The sequence below is a fragment of the Dendronephthya gigantea genome, unplaced genomic scaffold (genome assembly GCF_004324835.1).
Source record: "Dendronephthya gigantea isolate DGI-Jeju-01 unplaced genomic scaffold, DenGig_1.0 000129F, whole genome shotgun sequence".
NCBI lineage: Eukaryota > Metazoa > Cnidaria > Anthozoa > Malacalcyonacea > Nephtheidae > Dendronephthya > Dendronephthya gigantea.
Genome location: NW_021163139.1, coordinates 498,514 through 518,745, shown reverse-complemented (window position 1 = coordinate 518,745; position 20,232 = coordinate 498,514). Strand labels below are relative to the sequence as shown.

Sequence of the window (20,232 nt, the reverse complement as noted above, 5' to 3'; positions counted from 1 at the left end):
TAAGGATCATCTCTTATTGATCCAGTGTTACTACAGGAGGAGACCTAAACTAAACTAACTTTATTTATACTGAATAGCTCTATCAGTTCTAAACTGTTCTTCCTAGAGGTCCAGCTCTATCAGTTCCCTTCCTTAGGATCTCATAGTGATGAATTCTAGTTTTCTTGTTGGCTATATCCAGTATATAACGAGTTCTGTGTTTTGGAAATATCTTTGAATATCATATTTCCTGTTAAAATTTTACGTTCAACAAAACATTACAATAGCAACAGTTTTAAGTTCTAAAGTAACTTTTAATTCTAAAGCAACAGTTTTTAATTCTAAATTACAAAGACAAAACTCTGAATTATTTTCACAACAAAAACACGAGGTCTATCAACTGGTTAAAGTGGTTATATTTTTTGTATTTTCCATCCACGAGAAGCCGACTTGTTCCTCGTGGAACATCGGAAATTCCCGCTAATTTTATTTCAGGCATACAACAAAATCAGTTCATACTTCAGAATTTTGTTGGGTTTTTTAATTTTCTGCTTTTAAAATGAACACAGCGCTTCAAGTATTTGATGGTGAACTCTCAGTGATCACCACTCCACCTCCCCGTGTCTCGTTACCCACAGATGTTATTGTTAAGGTCGCTTATTCAGGCGTTTGTGGAACAGATTTGCACGTGTTGGCAAGAGAGTTTCCTTGTGCGAAATCTGTTGTCCTTGGGCACGAATTTTCTGGTGTTGTTACAGAAATCGGAAGCGATGTAAAGCATTGTTCTGTTGGAGAAAGGTACAAAGGATATTTCTTCCTAGATTATAAAATTAGTCACTTTAAATAGTGTAGCAATTTTTTAAATTGATACACACCTTCCTCCCCCCGGCCGAGTCAAGAGAGAGTCAGTCTACCAGGGGGGGATGAAGTGGAATATAAAATTATTGTTTAAGAGAATTTGCAATATATTTAATATGTTTCCACATCTAACCTGGTAAAGACATAAAAAAGTTTGATTAAACCCTAAATAATTTTTTAGAGTCGTTGTGAATCCAAACTCTAGTTGTGAAAAATGTCATTACTGTTTCAAAGGCCAGCCACATTTTTGCCCAGTTGGTGCAATTAACTCAACCATAGGTCTTTGGCGTAACGGCGGTTGGGCGCACTTCTGCCGAGTACCGGCCTCTCAGGTTCACCCAATCCCAACACAGATTACCCTAGAGGCAGCTGTATTTATCGAACCTGTGTCCTGTGTTCTTCGTGGTTGGGACCAGCTGTCGCCGTTACCCACTGATGCTGATATTCTTATCATGGGAACGGGTATTATTGGGTTGCTTTTTGCATGTATAGCTCACTTCAAAGGTTACCGGCGGGTCATATTAACCGAGGTAGCCGAGCAGAGAAGGACCATAGCGTCGGGAATGAAATTGGGCTTCAATATTGTCCACCCAGAAAGCTTGGAAATCTTGTACAAACGAGGAATAAAGAATAAAGATGTGAACTGGGGTTTTGATGCTATAATTGACTGCACAGGTTCACCTGAAGCCGTCCAGCAAGCATTCAATTGGTTACGCCATGGTGCTACATTTTGCTTGTTCGGCTGTTGTCCAAAAGTGTCAGAGATTAAAATTAATCCGTTCGATGTGACCTTCAAAGAGTTGAAGATTGTTGGTTCCCTCATTAACCCCTTCACGTTCCCAAGAGCCATACAATTGGTGCAAGACATGGCTGCAGACTATTTGAATTACAAAAAGTTGGGAGTTGAGTTGTTCCAACTTGAGAATTATGCACAAGCACTGGCAACCTTGAAAAGTGGGAACATTTCAAAAGCTGTTTTTGAGATTTAAAACCTGAAAAATTAACTAATAAATGTTATAGGAGGAGGTTTTAAATGCAATTATTCCCTTGCCTTATATATCTGATTCGATTAAATGCCATCTAATTTTTTATAAAACAATGAATGAACTTAGTAGAGGTGGTATAAAATCAAAGAAATACATCTGAAAATTATTTCTTGCTGTCAAGGTTTTTCAGGAAGAAAACACAAGACAATAATGACTAATTCTGTTTAACATCAGCAATATAGATGTACAAAAACATTTTATTGCCAAAATAGGAATATCACATTCTTGTTTTATTTGTTCAAGGCTTGCATTTGCCAACTTAAATAAAATTGGTCAGTAATTACTACAAAATGTACAAGTAAAGGTTTCATGTTGGAGCAGTAGAATGTAGAATATATACAATATGTTGTATCCTTGCATTAATTTAAAGGAATCTAGGAATCTAGGAATGTCTTACATCTCACATTGCTTTATTTTATCTCATTCCATCACATAAAAAAGAAACAGTTATTGACCATATCACATCCTTCGTATGTAGCTCCTGTTAGCTCTCTAGGGGCTTGTGCTTTTCAGGAGGAATAATTAGATAATGCAGATTATACTTGCAAAAACACGATTGATTTTGAGTATGTGGATGGATTGAGATGAGCATTGACTCAGAGGGACATTAAACAAATTAAATATGATATTTCTACATGCATGTCTGCTTATTTTAGTGCAACCACTCAAAGCTAAAATTCTGAGTCTGAATCTAGTAGCATAGTTTCTTCAGAATAACCAGTTTTACTATAAACAACTTTAGGCTTTGGGCTTTCCTCGTTCGTCTGAACTGCCATTCCACCTGCATACTGTTGGTAGGAACGTGAAAAGTTATGTATGGCATCGGTGACAATGTCTTTTGGGTTTAATGTTTGTCTAAAGTTACTTGAAATGCTCTTAAGTGCAACTGCTTGGCCTTTTTCATTCAATTTCCGTTGGTTCATATATCTTGAGTGTGGAAAGGCAAACCTCAGAGCTATTGCAGCGAAAAACATTTCAATGCATATTAAGAAATCTTGACAAGCACTTGCGATCTTCCCAGATGAAATATTGTTGTATGTTCGGATTACACCAGCACTTTCAAAGATAGCCAAAGTGAAGCCTTGATGGAAAAAATAATAAAGAATGACTCACCAGTGAATACTGTTATCAGTAAAAAGCCTGCTAAGTTGTAGGCTAACTAAGACATGAATATTGATTGAGATGTGGTTAATTGTCAGGAATGCAGGTGGATTTCACCTACCTTGCCAGAAAGATAAGAATACAACTGATTTGATAGTGAAGAACTTTAGTAGGGGGTTATGAGGTGCAAGAAGCTCTTTTGTAGCTGAATAGAACAGAAACAATCCATATAATGCTAGGGTGTAGGAGATATTGTATACCACAGTTACATAAAGATAGCCACGATCACCTCTGAAATGAAAAAGTAGATATTATGCTCTCAGCTCTATGCAATTCTTGGAACAGCAGTTCTATGCAACTCACCTCCATTCTCCTGGATCATAATATCCAAGAGGAAACAGAATTAAAATAACAATCACCATGATTGGTTTAACAACACAAAATTGAAGCGTTGCCTATATATATTGCAATGAAAAATAACTGTCACAAATTGTTGTTATAGATCCATAAAAAGGAGGGACTGACTTTCTTCATTCAATTCATTGTACCTGCTTACAAAACTTTAGAAAACCAACAGTATATTGCATTCCATTCAGACAGCAAGTACAACTGATCCAACTTGCCCTGAAAAGTATTTAGACAATTGTAATTTTAGATAAAGATTAACATTTATTAACAAACAGTTGAAACATAATTTTCTTACTTGATTGGTCGCCCACGAAGCTCATTCATGATGGAAATCTCTCCACCAAGATACTCGTAGCATAGACTTATGAAATTATATATCACAAAAGCTAAAAACAGAGGCAAAGGAGTTTGTAAGATGTGCAATGATGAAGGCATTACATTACATGTTTGTCTTTTTTGGTACTACGTTGTTGTACCTTCGTAACAATCCCGGACTGTGTCAAAGTAGATGGAAAATGAATGTTGAAAGAACATCAGGCTTAGCCAAGAATGAAACCCGTATATGGGAATGATGAACAGGATACGGACAATCCATCTCTGCTGGTTGGGATTTGTGTAAAATTTCAGGTGAAGGTAGATCTGTATGAAAAGAAGTATTTCTTTCAACATTTATGTCTTGTTTGAAACCACTGCTTAGTGGGTGGGAAATTGTGCAAGTCCTTTACTGTTACTACAGTGTAGATCAAACAATGCAGGCGAGTGGAAGCAAGTTTTTCAAACTGAGGTGATGCAATGGATCTCCGCCTAATAATTTTGTGATATCCCCATTGAGGATAACCCACTCTCCTTTCTGATGGCTGATATTGATTGGCATTTGATAAAATTAGCATTAGCTATTCAAGAGCATTTGGGTTGATACAAGGCACTTCAACTTGGTGCTTCAGATATGACATGGCAAAAAACTACAAATAATTGAATTCTGTATGGAATATTGCATGGTACAAACGGGATTTCCAAAGTAATCAATAAACCTGTTAACACGATATGGATCACCCCCCAGTACGAACAAGACAATTTGATTTTACAACAATGTTTTTACTTCCGTTCTGTGTTTAACTTTTATCGTTTTATTGTTCTCGCGTGACAAAATACTACGAAATATGACAAAAATGTACGGTTTCATTGTCATATAGATCAACCTTTGATCGGTGATATTTACGATTTAAACCATTGAAACAGCGTTCAAATATTAACGATGTGTAAGAATTCAAATATAAACAATTTAATACTGTTTGATCGTTATTTTTTTAAATAAACACCAGATATTAAATGTAGTTTCGGTGTATCGTTTTTAATTTTATCAAATCTGGAAGCTACACTTGCCTGGTGGACAGTAATTATGATTGCTAAAGCCACAAAGAGGCCAGAAATCCCTTGTGCAGCTGGTGTTTCGTAAAAAACATCGCCATTATCAGTATTTGCTTTCACAGACGAATTCTCGCTGACAGCGCTTGCAACGAAATTTGTCGGAACTGGCTCGCTTCTTGTGGTTGGATCAAGCATGTTTTAACCTTTGAGTCTATTCCCTTAAACTTTTCTCCGCTTGAAACACAATAAAATAAACTTTTCCTTTTCTTTTTTAACCCAAAGTCATCTTCTGATATTTGCTAATGTTTGTTCGAAGATTATGTTTATGTTTTTTACTACACGAAGTACTTCTCCATTTGTTTCCGGTTACTGAAATGATGACGTAATTTTGCTATATTTGGGGTTGCGTCATTCTTCGGTAATGACGTCAAAGTGTTGCGCTTCGTATGCTAATGTACAAGTATGCTAGGGGAACAGTGAAAGGTAACCTAACGGAGTAACCTGGAACTGAGGCGAAACAGAATTGGGCAGACATGAGGATACATAAATGAACAATCAACTACCAGTAGATATTTTGCAACAAGTCGAGATTTATTCACAATTATTTCATGACTTAAACTAGGCGAGTTAGTGCAGAAACACAACAATCCAGTGAGTACGCAATTCTAGACCAAATTCGCGCGGTAATAGACGATGAATCTGATGTGCTTTTCAGCTCATTTTCACAGCTACCAAGACTACCCTCGATACACCTGACGTTCACGCGATGAAGTGTTGAAAAGCTTGCTGAACTTATGCCCTCATCTGAAGCATCACAGCACTCACAGAATGAACTGATTCCTGATTCTCTATCACACTCACACTCGTCTGAACAACAACAAGAAATCGTTGAGTTGCTTCGACTGCTCTTCACGATCAATTCAGATACCTCACGACGGACATTTCTCGAAATGCAACTAGAATAATCTTCGAAAACTTGAATTGCAATATCTTTTGTCTTTTGGCTACACGACGTCGGTGTATTTGCGTCAAATTTAGCTCCTTTATCGTCGTTCATTCCGCTGTAAATTGCCAAATCCTTTCTCAATCCGTCATTTACGTTTTCCTCCAAATTCTTGCCAGCTTTGATGCCAGATGCGCTGTCTCTTCCTGTCTCCTTGTGCCTAGAATTTTCTCCTAGACAATCTACATCGTCGTTCTCATCTTTTACCGTATTGTCTCCAAAATCAATGCGATACGCCCTATTTTCGGAACTGGATGCATATTTTTCTGCTGAGATGCTCTCGCAAAATCCTTCCCTAAAACTCGCAAGGCTATTTCGTATTAGATTAAACGAACCCTCCAGAGAAAAGTCTTTGTGTGTTTTTCGACTATCATTTCCCCGAGGTATGAGGTGTCTTTCACTATTCACGTGGTAGTTTTCAATGTCTATATTAAATTCATACTGGATGCGTTGCTTTGAACGAAAATGAACAATGTTATGACCTATGCACGACCCATTGCCATCGCTGCGATTAAAACCAGCCTCGCTACATCCACACCTGCATTTATTGCACGAGGTATCGTTGCTTTTCTCACACCAACGATTCGCATATACGTGACAAATTCCACCAGTACTGTTAATAATTTCATCTTTGATACTACGAGAGTTGTTGATGACACTAACGGCGCGGTCATTGTCTTCAGTCTCACATGTGACATCAACTACTGTACTCAAGGCTGAGTCAATGTTGTCATCGACCTTAGTGGAATCACTGTTGAGATTGTCTGCACAGTCACTGTCTGCATTCTTATTGATACATGCAGTTTTTTCGCCTTCTGTAGAATCATTAGATTCACAGACTTCATAGTTATCACCACCATGTTTATGGTTATCACCAACAGTACCATCATAGTTATTACCATCATCTTCATAGTTATCACCACCATCTTCATAGTTTTCACCAACAGTACCATCTACATCATTGAGATCACAATTGGTTTTCATACTGTTCCTTTGGTAGGCACCATATTTATTCTTACTGTCTCTAAGATTACCAAACCATTCATTGGTATCATAACCATGATCTTTACCATCGAGATATTTACCATGCATTAAACCAGTGTCACCATCATCACCAACGCCATCACCAGTTTTGCTGTTAACTTTGTCACTTTCGTCACCATTCAAAGACCCATCACCACATCTTGTACACACTTGGTGTACACACTTGGTATTCCCTTCAACAGAAGGACAACTATGTTTGTCTACATTCTCGCACGCAGCATGTACACCAGTAACAACCTTCGCATTCGCAAAACCCCAAATCTTTATTTCTTCCCCATCACCGCTTTGCGATTGTCCGCTAGTAACTGTTGAGTTACCATTCGTATCGCAATCACCGCTGATCCCAACGTCAACACAAAGCGATTTCGGGATGTCTTCATTCACCACATTGCTACCATCGTTACCAACATCTTCACACTCAACATCACCATGTTTACGACTCTGCTTGTTGGTGACACTTGAGCTACCAACGTTTATGGTAACAAAATCACCATCAATTCCAGCGCCACCGCCACGCTCTTTCTGGCTAGTATCTCCATCACCAACGCTCTCACGCTCAACATCACCAGGTTTTCCAGAAATGTCAGAACCAGCGACATCTACACCCATATTGCCAATCACCACTTTTCCATCACCATCACCCTGGTGATCTCTGGTAACGTTAAAGTTATCAATGTTAATGGTAACACAATCAACATTGGTACCAGCGACATCACAAACCACCTTATCGCAACCACCATCCATTCCTTTCCTACCATCTTCGTCATTGCTCGTCGTCTTATCCTGCTTTGTTGTCGGTTCTCCCGGTTTCTCGCCAGCAACTTTTGCGAGTTGTGTTTTCTCTTTCTTTCGTTTGCTTTTCCTCGATCGTCCAAAACACATAAATATCAATTGCGTTATCAGAAAACCAAACACAGAAACGCTTGCCAAACCGCTGAGAACTGCGGCTGAAATGATCATCTCACTGTTCGACATCTTCACCTTCTTTGAAAAAAACCTTTGAAGAGAAGAAGAAATTGACTGACTGCATGAGAATGTGAAATCGCACAATTGGGGGATTTTCGAAGTTCTGTTATTTCAACACAGTTATTTCTTTTACTTTATCCTTTTTTAAATGTCGTAATTAAAAACATTTCACCCAGATTTGAACCATCGACTTACCACTTGCGAGAGCAACAATGTTGTCACTTCATACAGGATGAATAGCGCAGTTCCTTTGCTTTCGTGTGTAGAAAGCCTGAAATGGTGGTAGTAGGCTAGAAAACCAAGGGCGAATGCGGATGACTGTATTGATGACGTCGTATAATGAAATGCGCGCGCTATTTCACATTAGACTGATTTACCTTGAGTTCCCGACTTCCCGTCTTCTGAGCTAAATCTGCCACTCATTGAGTTGAATAAACCAGGTTTATTCATCTCAATGCTGTCGCTACTTCCTAGTTAACTTTGACTCGAAGGTTTGCTGCATAACTACTTGTAACAAGCTTCAGTTGTATCTAATCACCACAGTCTACGGACCCAGATACCAACTGTTTCTTATTAGCATAAAAGGCGTTCTAAGGCTACGATCGAGCGCTTCCGTACGAGCAACCGTACGAGCGCTTCTGTTGAAAGGAACATTTTGGTCTCTCTTTGAACGTTCATTAATGTATCCCATTATCCCGTGATTAATAAATAATTATTAGAGTATATAAAGCTACTCGGGCTTTATACATTCCGGGAACGAGATTGATCGCCGGGTATTAGTCCCTTCCAGTGCGCGCGGTCTTGTAGTCTGAGGACGAGTTGTTCACGCCTTTGGCGTTTTGAAGTAAATTTTGTTGACCGATCAAGTTTACATTGAGTTTTGGGAGTTCTGCATGTGAGTTTGTGTAGTTTTTTCGCAGAATGTTACGCTTTACGAGAGGAAGAGGGCGAAAGCCGGACCCTAAAGACAAAATTGCTCAAGAATTATTGTCTTTCGCCAAGGTATGTGACGATTTTTTTGCCATGACGTTGCTACGAACTGTTCGCTCGCTTCACAGTTATGGGAGGCCCGTGTCATTACGACATATTACTGTATTTACTTGCGTTTTCTTTCCCAGACAATCGAGCATGGTTTTCCACACAAGCCAAGTGCTGTGGCGTTTGATAAAGAAATAGGACTGCTCGCAATCGGTACATCGACTGGATTTTTGAAAATGTATCCTTGATTTATTAATACAAACATATTTGACGACAAGCTCAAATTTCTTATAGCTCAAGGCTTCACGCGGCGTGAAGCTTATATGCGTAAGCAAAACACAGACGAAATACCCGTTCATACGGTGTATTTTTATTCGAGAAATCGCTGTAAATATTCTCATGAGTTGGCTATTTTTGCCCTGCCCGCTCGCTGCCAATATTTCATTGTATTATTGTTTTAAATTGCCCATCGAAATATTGTCAAAATTCCCGGTTAAGCTGTTGTTTGAGTAAACGTCTGGGACACTTCGAATAACGTTAAAAGACTTTTGTAATTCCGGTGTTTTCAAGCGATAGTCTAAGCCGTATTTCACCGTTCATAGACGGCCTTTTATACACGCGATCGGTTCTAATGTCTCGATGTAAATTTGGAGACAATTAGAAATCTGCAACTGTTTTCGGCCTATGCAATGTTTTGGCGGGCGTTCAGATATTGCGATCAAAATTATATTGTATTCACTGTTTTGAAATGAAATGCTACCCCTAAGACTGCATTGTTTTCATTATAACTCGCCCTTGGCCGCGAATAACTCTACCGTTTTGTTTAGCTTTGATATTTTTGGCTGTGGAATGATAAGTATCGTAGAGGAAGTTCTACTAAAAGTTAAAAATGTTCTTTGTGTGATTCTGAGAAAATTCGAACGTTTTTTGTTGGAATTAGAACACGTTGGCCCGTTCTAAATTCAATTCTATATCTCAGAAGTCAATTTGATAAACGTTTTGTCATTGTGGCATTGGAAACGACCAGAATCGTTTGTTTTGGCATTGCTTATCTTCGCAGATAGAGTTTTCAGCATTTTTTATAATGGAATTTTACAACCCTTAAAAATATATTGTTTTGATTTGCGAGCATATTGGTAAAATTTAAATATTGAAGAACCTCTATGAAAGAATCTTTCTCGATGTTGTATCTGACAACAAATGTATTATTATCCTGACTTTTCATGCATGATATTCCCAAGGAAATTGATCACAAAAGATTTTGCGATCTTGCATATTGCGTTCATTTCATTGTTAACATCAGTCTAAGCCAGAATTTGCGAATATCTCCAGTTTTTCAAGGTCAAGGGCGATGCAAAACACACAAGACAGGTGTATTTGGCTATATGTCTGTAAATGATTTTATGTCCTCATGTAGATAAAGGATAATTTATTATTAATAGATTTCCTTTTTTGCCAATAATGCTGTGTCCTGTTGCAAAAGAGCCTCAAAATTTGCATAACCATTTTCCTTAATAAAAAACGTAATCATACAGATTGCTATATTAAAACCTCACCTGTTTTGTGTTTGATCTTTAGCAAGTTTTTATTCGATATGTCATCCGCACCTAAATACTCCTAAATAATTTATTTTGAAATTTTATTTGGTAAAAACACTGGAGTTTTCTGCACAGCAAGTCAACACGATACTTTTTAATATTTCATGCAATAAATATATGGCTGTCAGCGAAGAAGCCATTTGAAATAAATTAAATCAATTGTGTATAATTTACTGTGGCCATATGTCTCAAAGCATTAGTATTGTCTGGGATTTTAATGATTTTGATAAATAGTTTGCACTCAACAAATAGGGATGTATGTATTATTGCAAAACATCTTGCACAGTTGAAAGAGCAATGCAGTTTTTAATAACTAAACCATTGACCCTTGGCTTGACTGACTGTTGTACTGAGCAGGCTTGTCAACCTTAATTAAACATGCTTTGCTGTGTCTCTGTATGTCAATAATGAGATTTTCTACCTATGCATGTTTAGAATTGTGTTTCAACCCATCCCGGCATAGAAGCAATATGGTGACACAATTAGATGATTTATACATGCAAAAGATAAGCTGTCCTTGCATTTCTGTGCAACCCTGAGTAAATTCCCAGCCTAAGTCTTGATTATTTGTATTAATGTGACATTTGTTTGTTCAAGGTTTTGGTTCTTGTTTTCATAAAGCATTAGCTTATATTAATAGCAGTTAAATTGGTAAATTTATACAATTGTTTGCAACCTGTGGTTCCTTTCTAGCTAGCTGTGTATTTTCTTATATTGGTCTTTGAATGGGTGGTTTAATTGCCACTACTTAATTCATATTTCCCTGGTCGTCTCAATATTCAAATTCAAATATGTGGTAACATATTGATCATGTATTCATTGATGTATAGTAATGTGGTCAAACTCTATTAACTGAGAGTTAGTCCTGCTGTGCTTACTGTGATATTTTACTTTGTCCAATGCTGGAAGACTTTACATACTTGTCAATAAATGAGTATGGTCAGTTAATCCGTAATCAAAACTCTCAGTTTACCATACCTGTTGACCCTTAAACTGCCAATATAATCTCTTTCTAAACAAATATTTTTATATCTTTAAGAAAAATACAAGCCTTCCTTTTACTTAAGTTATTAATAGCACGCAGCACACATTGAGAGTTCCTTGACAACCATAAATAGTTACGGAAAACCAGGTGTAGAATTATCTGCATATCACACAACAAAAACAAGAATACAGGAGCTACATTTTTTGCCCAAACAGGTAGGTTCACTTTTTTTCTGAGTCTGAATTTAAGCTGAAGTTTCCATTAGAAAGTATCTTGAATTCAATAGAAACTGCACAAGACAAATATTTGGCATTGTGATGGGTTTAATGCAAATGAAATGTGTCTATAAAATATGTTCATTGATTCTCTCAACAGGGCAGGGTGATCAGTGTCTGCGATGATGTGACACATGATAGCATTCACTTGTGGGAAATCAACAAAAAAGATGGAAAATCGATTTTAGAAGAAGTAAAGACATGCACATTGCAAGGAAGGTAGATCTTAAATCTTGTTGAAATAAAGTTTAAAGCAACCCTGTTTCTCTTTGGGATATTTTGTTGTAGTATTTTCTTTTATATGGAAATTCTTTGTGTGTATCTTCTAGGCTAAAAAAGATTGCAGTATGTTCACTGTCAATGCGAACAAACAGACTCTACCTTGGTACAGAGGGTGGAAATATTTATCTTTTGGATATCAATTCATTTGATCTTCTTGATCATATTATTTATCAAGATGTTGTTATTCAGGGGTAAGTTAGCTTATCAAATTAATGGATCATGGCTGGATAGCATGTGAAAATGGGGGATATCAAGTACACTTGATAATCACCAAATATGACCAAATATATTTGCTCTGTGATATTGCAGCGTCCCTGAGGAATATCGGACAGTGAATCCCGGCTCAGTTGAAGCCATTCAAGAAAATCCTCAAAACAAGGAGCAGGTTAGATTTGGCTGTTAAATTTAGCTGTTTCAATTTCTTGCAGACTCCATGCTAAATTCAATGCAATAATAAGATGGGGGGTGGGTGATTCAGAGGAGGTATAAGGGGATAGGCTTCCCAAGCCACTTCATTAAGATAGACTGAAGGGGTAGGTGGCAGGTGCAATATACTTTATTATCAATATCAGCCTTTATGGCTGATTTGACTCCCCTTAAAGATATTTTTTCTTCTGCTGTTGCAAGCTATTCATTTGACCAACATATTCCTCCAGGTTTTGATCGGTTATAAGAAAGGTTTGATGGTCCTGTGGGATCATCAGTCTTGCGACCTGAAGCAATCATTCTGTTCGATGCAAGGCTTGGAAAGTCTACACTTTGATCACTCAGGCGAGAAATTTGTGAGTTCCCATGCCGATGGCAGCCTGACAGTTTGGAACTTACGAGAGGATGCTGAAAACAAGTGCGAATCCCCGTGCGAGTCTCCATGTCCTTTTGGACCTTTCCCATGCAAAGCGATCACGAAGGTAAATGAAAAAAAAAACACTTTATTTACTCAGCTTACATGTATACAAGCGATATATTAATCCTGCAGAATTTTTTATATCTCTTGTATATATAACATGTGCAAAATATCATACTCGGCTCCGAAATATTTTTGAATAATTTGCAAGCTTCGCTGTAGTAGAGTACATATATTTTTAACACGTAAGTCAAGTGTGCAAGTGTTTTACTTTGAGATTTTCTTTCTAATCATGGTGTTGAATTCAATCCTTTTTGCGGACATCAAGATCCAGTCTATAGCCTTAATCATCTATCGTATCTGTATATATTTTCTCTTGCACTAATGATATGTTATTATCGTTTTTTTTAAGGTTTGTTGGTTCGAACCGTATACCATATTCAGTGGTGGTATGCCCAGGGCGAGTTATGGCGACAGACACTGTATTTCAGTTATATGTGGTGACTCTACTCAAGCAACGTTTGATTTCACATCCAGAGTTGTTGATTTCTTCATAATATTCAAGAAACGTGATAAAAGTAAGCACTTATTCCGTAGCCGTACAGGCTTAACCGCCTAATATAACCTTAGGGGCTGTTTACATGAGCCGGTTACCCGAGATTCAACGAAGCGTGAGATGATTTTGAAGTATTGAAATGAGCAGATAACATGATCCTGGCAGTCGTATAATCACCACAACAATAGCATGTTCTTTTCTTGGTGCCATAAAGACTTATTTCAATACCTCAAAGTCCTCTCACGCTTCGTTGAATCTCGGGTAACCGGGCTCATGTAAACAGCCCCTTAAACCCCATATAGCCGAGCTAGTACTTCTGAACAACAAGCCAAAGGAAACTTGCTTGTCTGTGTTCCCTGTGGGCCAATATTCCTAAGCTAGTAAGTTCTTTTTGGGCAAGAAGCAAAGTTAGCAGTTCGTTTGTGTTGTTCAATGCTGATTTATCATGCTTGCTTGAGTTTTGAAGCACTTGAGAGAGAACTTAAGCACATCTGTTAAGTGCAAGCTTTGTCCTCGCTCAAAAACTCGACTGAGTGTCTCCTTGCTGTTAATCTATAAACATCTCCTGTATGTTTTAGACAAACCAAGTTATTTAGCAGTTCTCTGCGAGCACGAATTTGTCGTGATTGATTTATTGAAAGAGAATGGGTAAATATAAGTCATCTTTAGTTATACTAGTCCGATAACAGAAGCATCATCACGGACCACTGCTTTGAAGGTATTACCAACAATCTTCGCTTTTTTCCTGTTAGGTATTCAACATTCGCATCACCCTATTTATCCTGCCTTCACTCCTCACCGATCACGTGTTCCCAACATGTACACAACTGTCCAGATGATCTATGGAATTTATTGAAAGAAGCGGGCGCGGATCAACTGGGATCAAGTTATCCTCAGGAGGTGAGGAAAGCTTGCGTGAGCAAGTGGCCACTGATCTCTTGAGTCACCTGGAGTAGCCGATAAATATACTTTTCGTTTGCTAGGATTGGCCAATCACTGGTGGACGCTCATTGTTGCCAAGAAACAGTCAGCATGACGTATTACTCACGGGGTAAGAACTTGGAGAATTTTGAGAATGATTCTGAAATCTTTCGCTGTATTCTTCAGTCTGTTAGGCAAATTTGGATCGTCTGAAAAGACATTTTCTACCGTTTAGTCACGAGGATGGTTCGGTGCGATTTTGGGACGTCTCTTCACTCAACATGAGTCCACTCTACACGATACAAACGTCCAGGTTTTTCTCTGGCGATCACGAGCCACCAGATCAAACGGATGGCGAGGACGAAGGTTGGCCTCATCTCAGAAAAGTTGGTCTCTACGATCCGTACTGTGACGACCAGCGTTTGGGCGTTCAGAAGATCTACTTTGACGCGGAGGAAAAGATTTTAGCCGTGGGGGGACATGGCGGTCAGGTTATTGTCCTGGATGTCAACAATGAAGAGAGAAACGTTGAAATACAAGTGAGGAAAAGCGGTTTGATGCAGTTTTTTCTGAAACGCTTTTGTTATTTGTCTCCGTCTAATCCCAGACGGTTGTTCTTGCGTAACCAGGCAAAATTACCCTCAATTGTCCCTCGTGTACCCATAGCTGATGATGCTTGCGAGTTACGTTAGCCCTGGGACGTTTTAGGACGTTATAGGACTTGTGTAGTTTGAAATATTGACTTGCAGTGCATGGAAATGTCTTGGTTTACTGTTCGTTCAGGATATTGATAAGTGTTTTAAATTTATTCTAAATTTCTTCAGCTTATTGATATAAATCTCGTGAAAGAATTCGAAAACTTCAACTGGAAAGGACTTGGTCCGCTCACGCCAAAATCGGAAGCAATAAAAGTTAGCAAAGGTTTCAAGCCAACCATGATTGTGCAGATCACGCCTGCGTCTTGTGTGACAGCGGTCGCTTTGAAAACAAAATGGGGATTGTGAGTACCGTCTGAACAAACACTGATACAACCACAACACGAGAATGTATTGAAACTCGCTTATCACGACCAGTGACTTTCAACAAATCTTTTCTTTTCTGTTTTCTTGTAGACTTGCAGCAGGGAGCACGCATGGGTTCTTCCTACTCGATTACGTTCAAAAAGTTCCGATTCTACACCGATGCACGCTTAGTCCTGATGGTAAGTGATGGAAAATAGTGTGTAGCTCTTTCCGTTTTAGTTCCCCGTGCTGCAGCGAGGACCATTTCTCAATTTTTTATAATTTTTCCCGCCCTTTCAGATATGGGGTCCGAAGGTGGTACTTTGGTACGTCGTAGGACATTGAAAGAATCTCTGCGAAGGTCGTTTAGACGTTTGAGGAGCGGCAGACGCAGCGGCAGGAGACGTCAAAGTTCCCGGTCGGGTAAAGATCCCAGGCAGCAATCTCCGAGCGGGGAAGAAGCCCCCGTACAGAGACTGATTGACGAGAGTATCAAAGTCGGAGAAGGGTATCAAGGACTGGTGCGATGCTTGTATATGGTCGATACCTTCCTCAAGGATGGTGAGTAAAATTCTTAACACTGAGACTCCTAAAATTAAAATCTAGAAGCAGACGCTTTACTATAGTAAACATGTTTTCAATTTCGCCAGGTGTTCACCACGGTCCCTCGTTATGGGTGGGCACAAATTCCGGGTATATCTACCCCTATACGATCGAACTACCCCCGGAAGATCAGCGACGCACGAACAGCGTTCTGGCGCATCCGAAGAAACCAGAAATTCATCTGAAACACAACGCGCCTGTTATCACGATGTTTGTCGTCGATAAAGATGGAAACCCCATCGGTGAAGATCATTTAGTTGAAAGCGGTAAGCCGGAGAAAAACATTAAGGATGAACATATTATATAAATATTAAATGAAAATGTGATGTGAAAAAAACTGAAAATTGAAATCGGCCATGTTGGATTCGCCCGAGGATTGGTCAACGCGTTTACTTACAAAAGACTATGGGGCGAGTTTTAATCTGTCCTCACCTTGTAGCTCCTAAAAATCGGCCATTTTCAAAAGTTGATCTTCCCTGCCTCTAGACCAGTTTCGTCTTAACGGTTAGCGCTAACCATGTTCTTAAATCGCTCTGTTTCATTGTTTATTTTCAGCTGCTGATATGAGTGGCAATCACTCTATGATAATCTGCTCTGAAGAACAATTCAAAGTTTTATCTCTCCCTCAACTTCGAATAAAACACAAAGAAAAATTGACCGCAATTGATGGATCAAAAGTCCGGAAACTTGGAGTAATCTCTTTAAGAAATCAACAAGGTAATAGTTTAACAATTTCTCAACGCCGGACATATGTCCCCACGCTAAGGGTAGAGGGTAGTTTTGACCCTTTCGAATTAACTGCTTATTTTTTGGACAGTATTCTTGATTTTTACCCTTACCTGCTGGCGGGGCTGCTGCCAACATTTTTCAAATACGATATTCTTTTTCTTAGGTGAAACAGATGAGACTTATCATTGCCTGGGATGTTTGAGCAATCAGGGCGATCTCAATGTGTTTGCCTTGCCCAGTTTAAGACCACAGTTGAAGGTGAATTGCATAAAACGCGAAGATCTTCTGGGAATACAGTCGTTGTTGTTCACAAGACTTGGTCAAGGCTTTTACCTACGATCTCCTTCAGAATTACAGAGGTTCACCTTAACTTCATCGCAAGAGTGAGTGCATATTTTGCTGCTAAGTCTCGTTAGCATGAACGTGGTTTCTAGTGCAATTACGCATGAATAAAAAAAGTATATCGAAATAATTTTCTATATTCTTTACCCAGGCTTCGACCCGAATGCGTTCTTAATTTCTCTCGCGGAGCGCAAGATACGGATGAAGAGAAAACTGCGGAACGGGATGAGAGACTCGCCGACGGCGAAGATAATGCAAATATAGGGTAAGATGATTGGAATTTCGTATGTTTTGAAATGCCGAGGATTGGAGGTCGTTTGAACGTATGTACACTCATCAGTCATCTGTATTACTAGAAGTGGTAACGCTCGGGGTTCCAGCGAGGATATCACAGGGCAGCAAACGACTGTGGTGAAATATGATAACTCCGTGACTGAACGTGATGGAAATGTCGTGAGGACTGAACCAATCGTTGCGAAGAGTGCAAGACACAGTTCATCGAGAAGTCAGAAAAGTACAACTACAACAACGACTGTTGTCAAAACGACACAAAGCAAAGTCCTAACGAATGGTGATCATGCAGAGGTAAGGAACAACGCTCTTTACTCTTTCAATAACAAGATGAAACCATTATCGTATGGTCTCTTAGATCACTGCTTGTTTATGTAGGATTTTTCACTAGCGGAACCTTTCTCTTTCAACCTTCCCCAATGTCAGTTGATCATGGCAGTACTTGCTATATTCTGACTGAGTGCTGACTGCCGTTACTAATACTAGCCTAACTAGTCTAGTACTTACTGCTTTGTAATGTTTCTTTCTTTTTACCACTCTAAGTCTTCCTAATCAACCGGTAAGCCAGCCCACGACACATGATTAAAACTCTTGGCATTTGAAAAATGAAAAATATTTGTGATATTTTTTTAGGAAAATCGTCATGGCAGAAAGTCAAGTTCGGCGTCATCTAGCGATGGAGAGGGGACGACATTCAAAGCCCCAGGAAAGGCACACAAAAAGGAGGGTCATATGGGTGGGGAGTTTGAGATAAATGCTCGTTACTAGAACAATATTTTCCCACTGAATTGAGAAGAAAAAGGTAGAAAAATACATGGACAGGGCAAGACGTCTCAAATGGGAGACTATTAGGAACATCAATTATATTGCAAGAAAATAACCATTTCGTGAACTGGTTTCAACAACACTACCAAAGAACTTACTAGCGTTTTAAGAAAGATCTCAATCTTCGAAATTGAGTGATTTCTCACGTAGAAAGTACTAAATTATATTCACAATTTAGTGGAGGCAAAACTTGAATCTTTAGGTTTTAAATTGATGTATAATTTTCGATGAAATTGTGAACAAACAGTTTAGCAATTTTTCCAGCGATTCTTACTTAAAATGTTTCTGTATCCAAAGAATTCAATATTTCTGTATATTCATCTTAATTTATTTCGCTTGTTCGAAAAGCAAAGTATTTGGTTTTCAGTTGAAAACCAACCTTCAGTTTTTATTAGCAAAAATAACAATACCTTGTTACTGAAAAAAAGATATGTGAGCATTAACGTTTTGATTTCCCGCACAGATTACATCAGAGGCACTAACTTTGCTCCGTCTAGGAGTGGAAGATTGAAAGCTGCATGTATTTTTTTTATTTTAAAATATTTTAGGTATTTCTATGTCAATTTTACACTGTCAGTTGCTTGCCTCAAAACGAGAGTTAAACTGTAACGTGTTGAACTCTTGTTTTGGTCGCTGAATTCATCGAGACTCACAAGATTATAGTATTTAAGAGTTTTCAAATTTGAAGTTGTAGTTTGGCTGTAAGGTCAGACATCTATACCACATGGAAATAATATACAGTGTAGAATTTACGTTTAGCTTGAAAATCACTCTTAATACAGTTTAGAAATAAATTTAGCAGCAAGATCAACTTGTGTGTGTGTCTTTTGAAGCGATTGCCATTTTCGATTGCGTTTAGACCAAACGCCATTTCAACATTCTTGAAGTGACCACCTTTTGTGTTGTAGCTGACCTCTTCAATTGCAGAGGTAGTTGTCTCACAACTATAAAGTCCGATGGTTTGAATCCCAGACCCAGGTACAATGTTTTGCTCTTAGGCCCCGTTTACACTATACCAGATTGCTTCCGGAGTGGGTCACATTTTGTAGCTATTAAAAGGCAGTAAAAAATTTTACTGTCAGAGATCGAAACAGATATACCAAAACTATCAAAATAATAAGTATTTGCTTCTAACCATTGTCCTTTAAAAGCAAACGAAGATATCGTGAGAAGCGAATCCGGTACAGTGTAAACGGGGACTTAATCACAAGATTCTGCAAAACTTTGTCTAATTTATTCCAGCCAAATCTTGCGTAATCTATTGTTAATCGTTCTGCACATGAAAAGCACGTCGTTTGAAACAGGCCTTATTGTTATGTGTCGTCGATGCATGAAGTGCACTGTCCGTTGCAATGTTTTTTGAGGTAATAAAAGGTGGTCAATTCGAGGGATAAGTCATAATACTTGGTATACTCTCGAAGAAGGAAGGATCACTCGAAGAAGTTTAGGGAGAAATTTAAAGAAGCTTTGCTCAGGTACATGGTCATGGTTGGTTTTTAAAGAATCTGTTGTCTTGACCCAAAAAAGGCTTTGCAAATTTATTCATCGCCGTGTTGATTTGAATTACCAGAATACATTAGCGACTTGAGGCATATTCTTGCCGATTTTCACTGCCATATCTTGTATATTTCGATTGAAAATGTAAAATGTAAGTGAGCAACAAACTTGATTTTGTTTTTCCTTCCTTATTTCATTTTAGAACGAACATCGGCGCCGAAAGATGGGAAGGCGAAACACAAACGCTTGCTCGCAGCGAATAATAGGTATTGTTATATTAATGTATGTGCATTTTGCATTTGTGACTTGAAACAACACGTTTGTTCACGAATAATGGAACTTCTCGGGGCTTTATCCTAAAATTTTCCCCAGAAATGGCTGAAACTTTCCCGTCTGACACAATGCGGTTTTCGGACACGCAGTATCGTGAAAATTCGTCCCTCAACGCCTTAGGCTCGAGTTAGTTTTGTACAGGGAAAGACCTTTAATTACATTGGTTATTGCATGTACTTTATTCAAGACCTGATATGTGCCGAGTTATTTCAGCCTGTTTACTGTAGTTTTCTATTTCCAAAGTATCTCATCTTGCTGTAGTGATTTATTTGCTTTCCACGTCAATCAGTTTTACCACAAAACAAAAAATACTCGGAAAGCAAGTCCCCTTTTAACTAGGCTTCATTTGACCGTGAATTGTTTTGTTTTACCGAGATTTTCTATTTTTTAGATTGAATG

General features: G+C 38.5%; 3 protein-coding genes across 3 annotated transcripts; 2 read left to right on the top strand and 1 right to left on the bottom strand.

Moving 5' to 3' along the window:
* The first annotated feature begins 75 nt into the window (after positions 1 to 75).
* On the top strand, positions 76 to 2,198 carry LOC114536034 (D-arabinitol dehydrogenase 1-like). The gene is made up of 2 exons (XM_028557390.1): positions 76 to 777; positions 1,019 to 2,198. Exons 1-2 carry the CDS (start codon positions 539 to 541, stop codon positions 1,824 to 1,826), a joined length of 1,047 nt encoding a protein of 348 aa, XP_028413191.1. The 5' UTR covers positions 76 to 538; the 3' UTR covers positions 1,827 to 2,198.
* Positions 2,199 to 2,296: 98 nt separating this feature from the next.
* Positions 2,297 to 5,128, bottom strand: LOC114536025 (transmembrane protein 184B-like). Its single transcript, XM_028557377.1, has 7 exons — positions 4,776 to 5,128; positions 3,869 to 4,031; positions 3,688 to 3,778; positions 3,533 to 3,608; positions 3,348 to 3,439; positions 3,106 to 3,275; positions 2,297 to 2,964 (listed from the first exon to the last, which is right to left on the bottom strand). The coding sequence occupies exons 1-7, from the start codon at positions 4,953 to 4,955 to the stop codon at positions 2,555 to 2,557; spliced, it is 1,182 nt and encodes a 393-aa protein (XP_028413178.1). The 5' UTR covers positions 4,956 to 5,128; the 3' UTR covers positions 2,297 to 2,554.
* Positions 5,129 to 8,591: 3,463 nt separating this feature from the next.
* On the top strand, positions 8,592 to 18,814 carry LOC114536024 (lethal(2) giant larvae protein homolog 2-like). Its single transcript, XM_028557376.1, has 21 exons — positions 8,592 to 8,775; positions 8,892 to 8,989; positions 11,468 to 11,549; positions 11,710 to 11,828; positions 11,939 to 12,082; positions 12,201 to 12,276; positions 12,548 to 12,799; positions 13,148 to 13,313; positions 13,870 to 13,939; positions 14,044 to 14,191; positions 14,275 to 14,342; positions 14,448 to 14,751; positions 15,037 to 15,212; positions 15,325 to 15,413; positions 15,514 to 15,774; positions 15,864 to 16,082; positions 16,372 to 16,533; positions 16,709 to 16,928; positions 17,039 to 17,152; positions 17,244 to 17,472; positions 17,812 to 18,814. The coding sequence occupies exons 1-21, from the start codon at positions 8,695 to 8,697 to the stop codon at positions 17,944 to 17,946; spliced, it is 3,213 nt and encodes a 1,070-aa protein (XP_028413177.1). The 5' UTR covers positions 8,592 to 8,694; the 3' UTR covers positions 17,947 to 18,814.
* Positions 18,815 to 20,232: the final 1,418 nt, after the last annotated feature.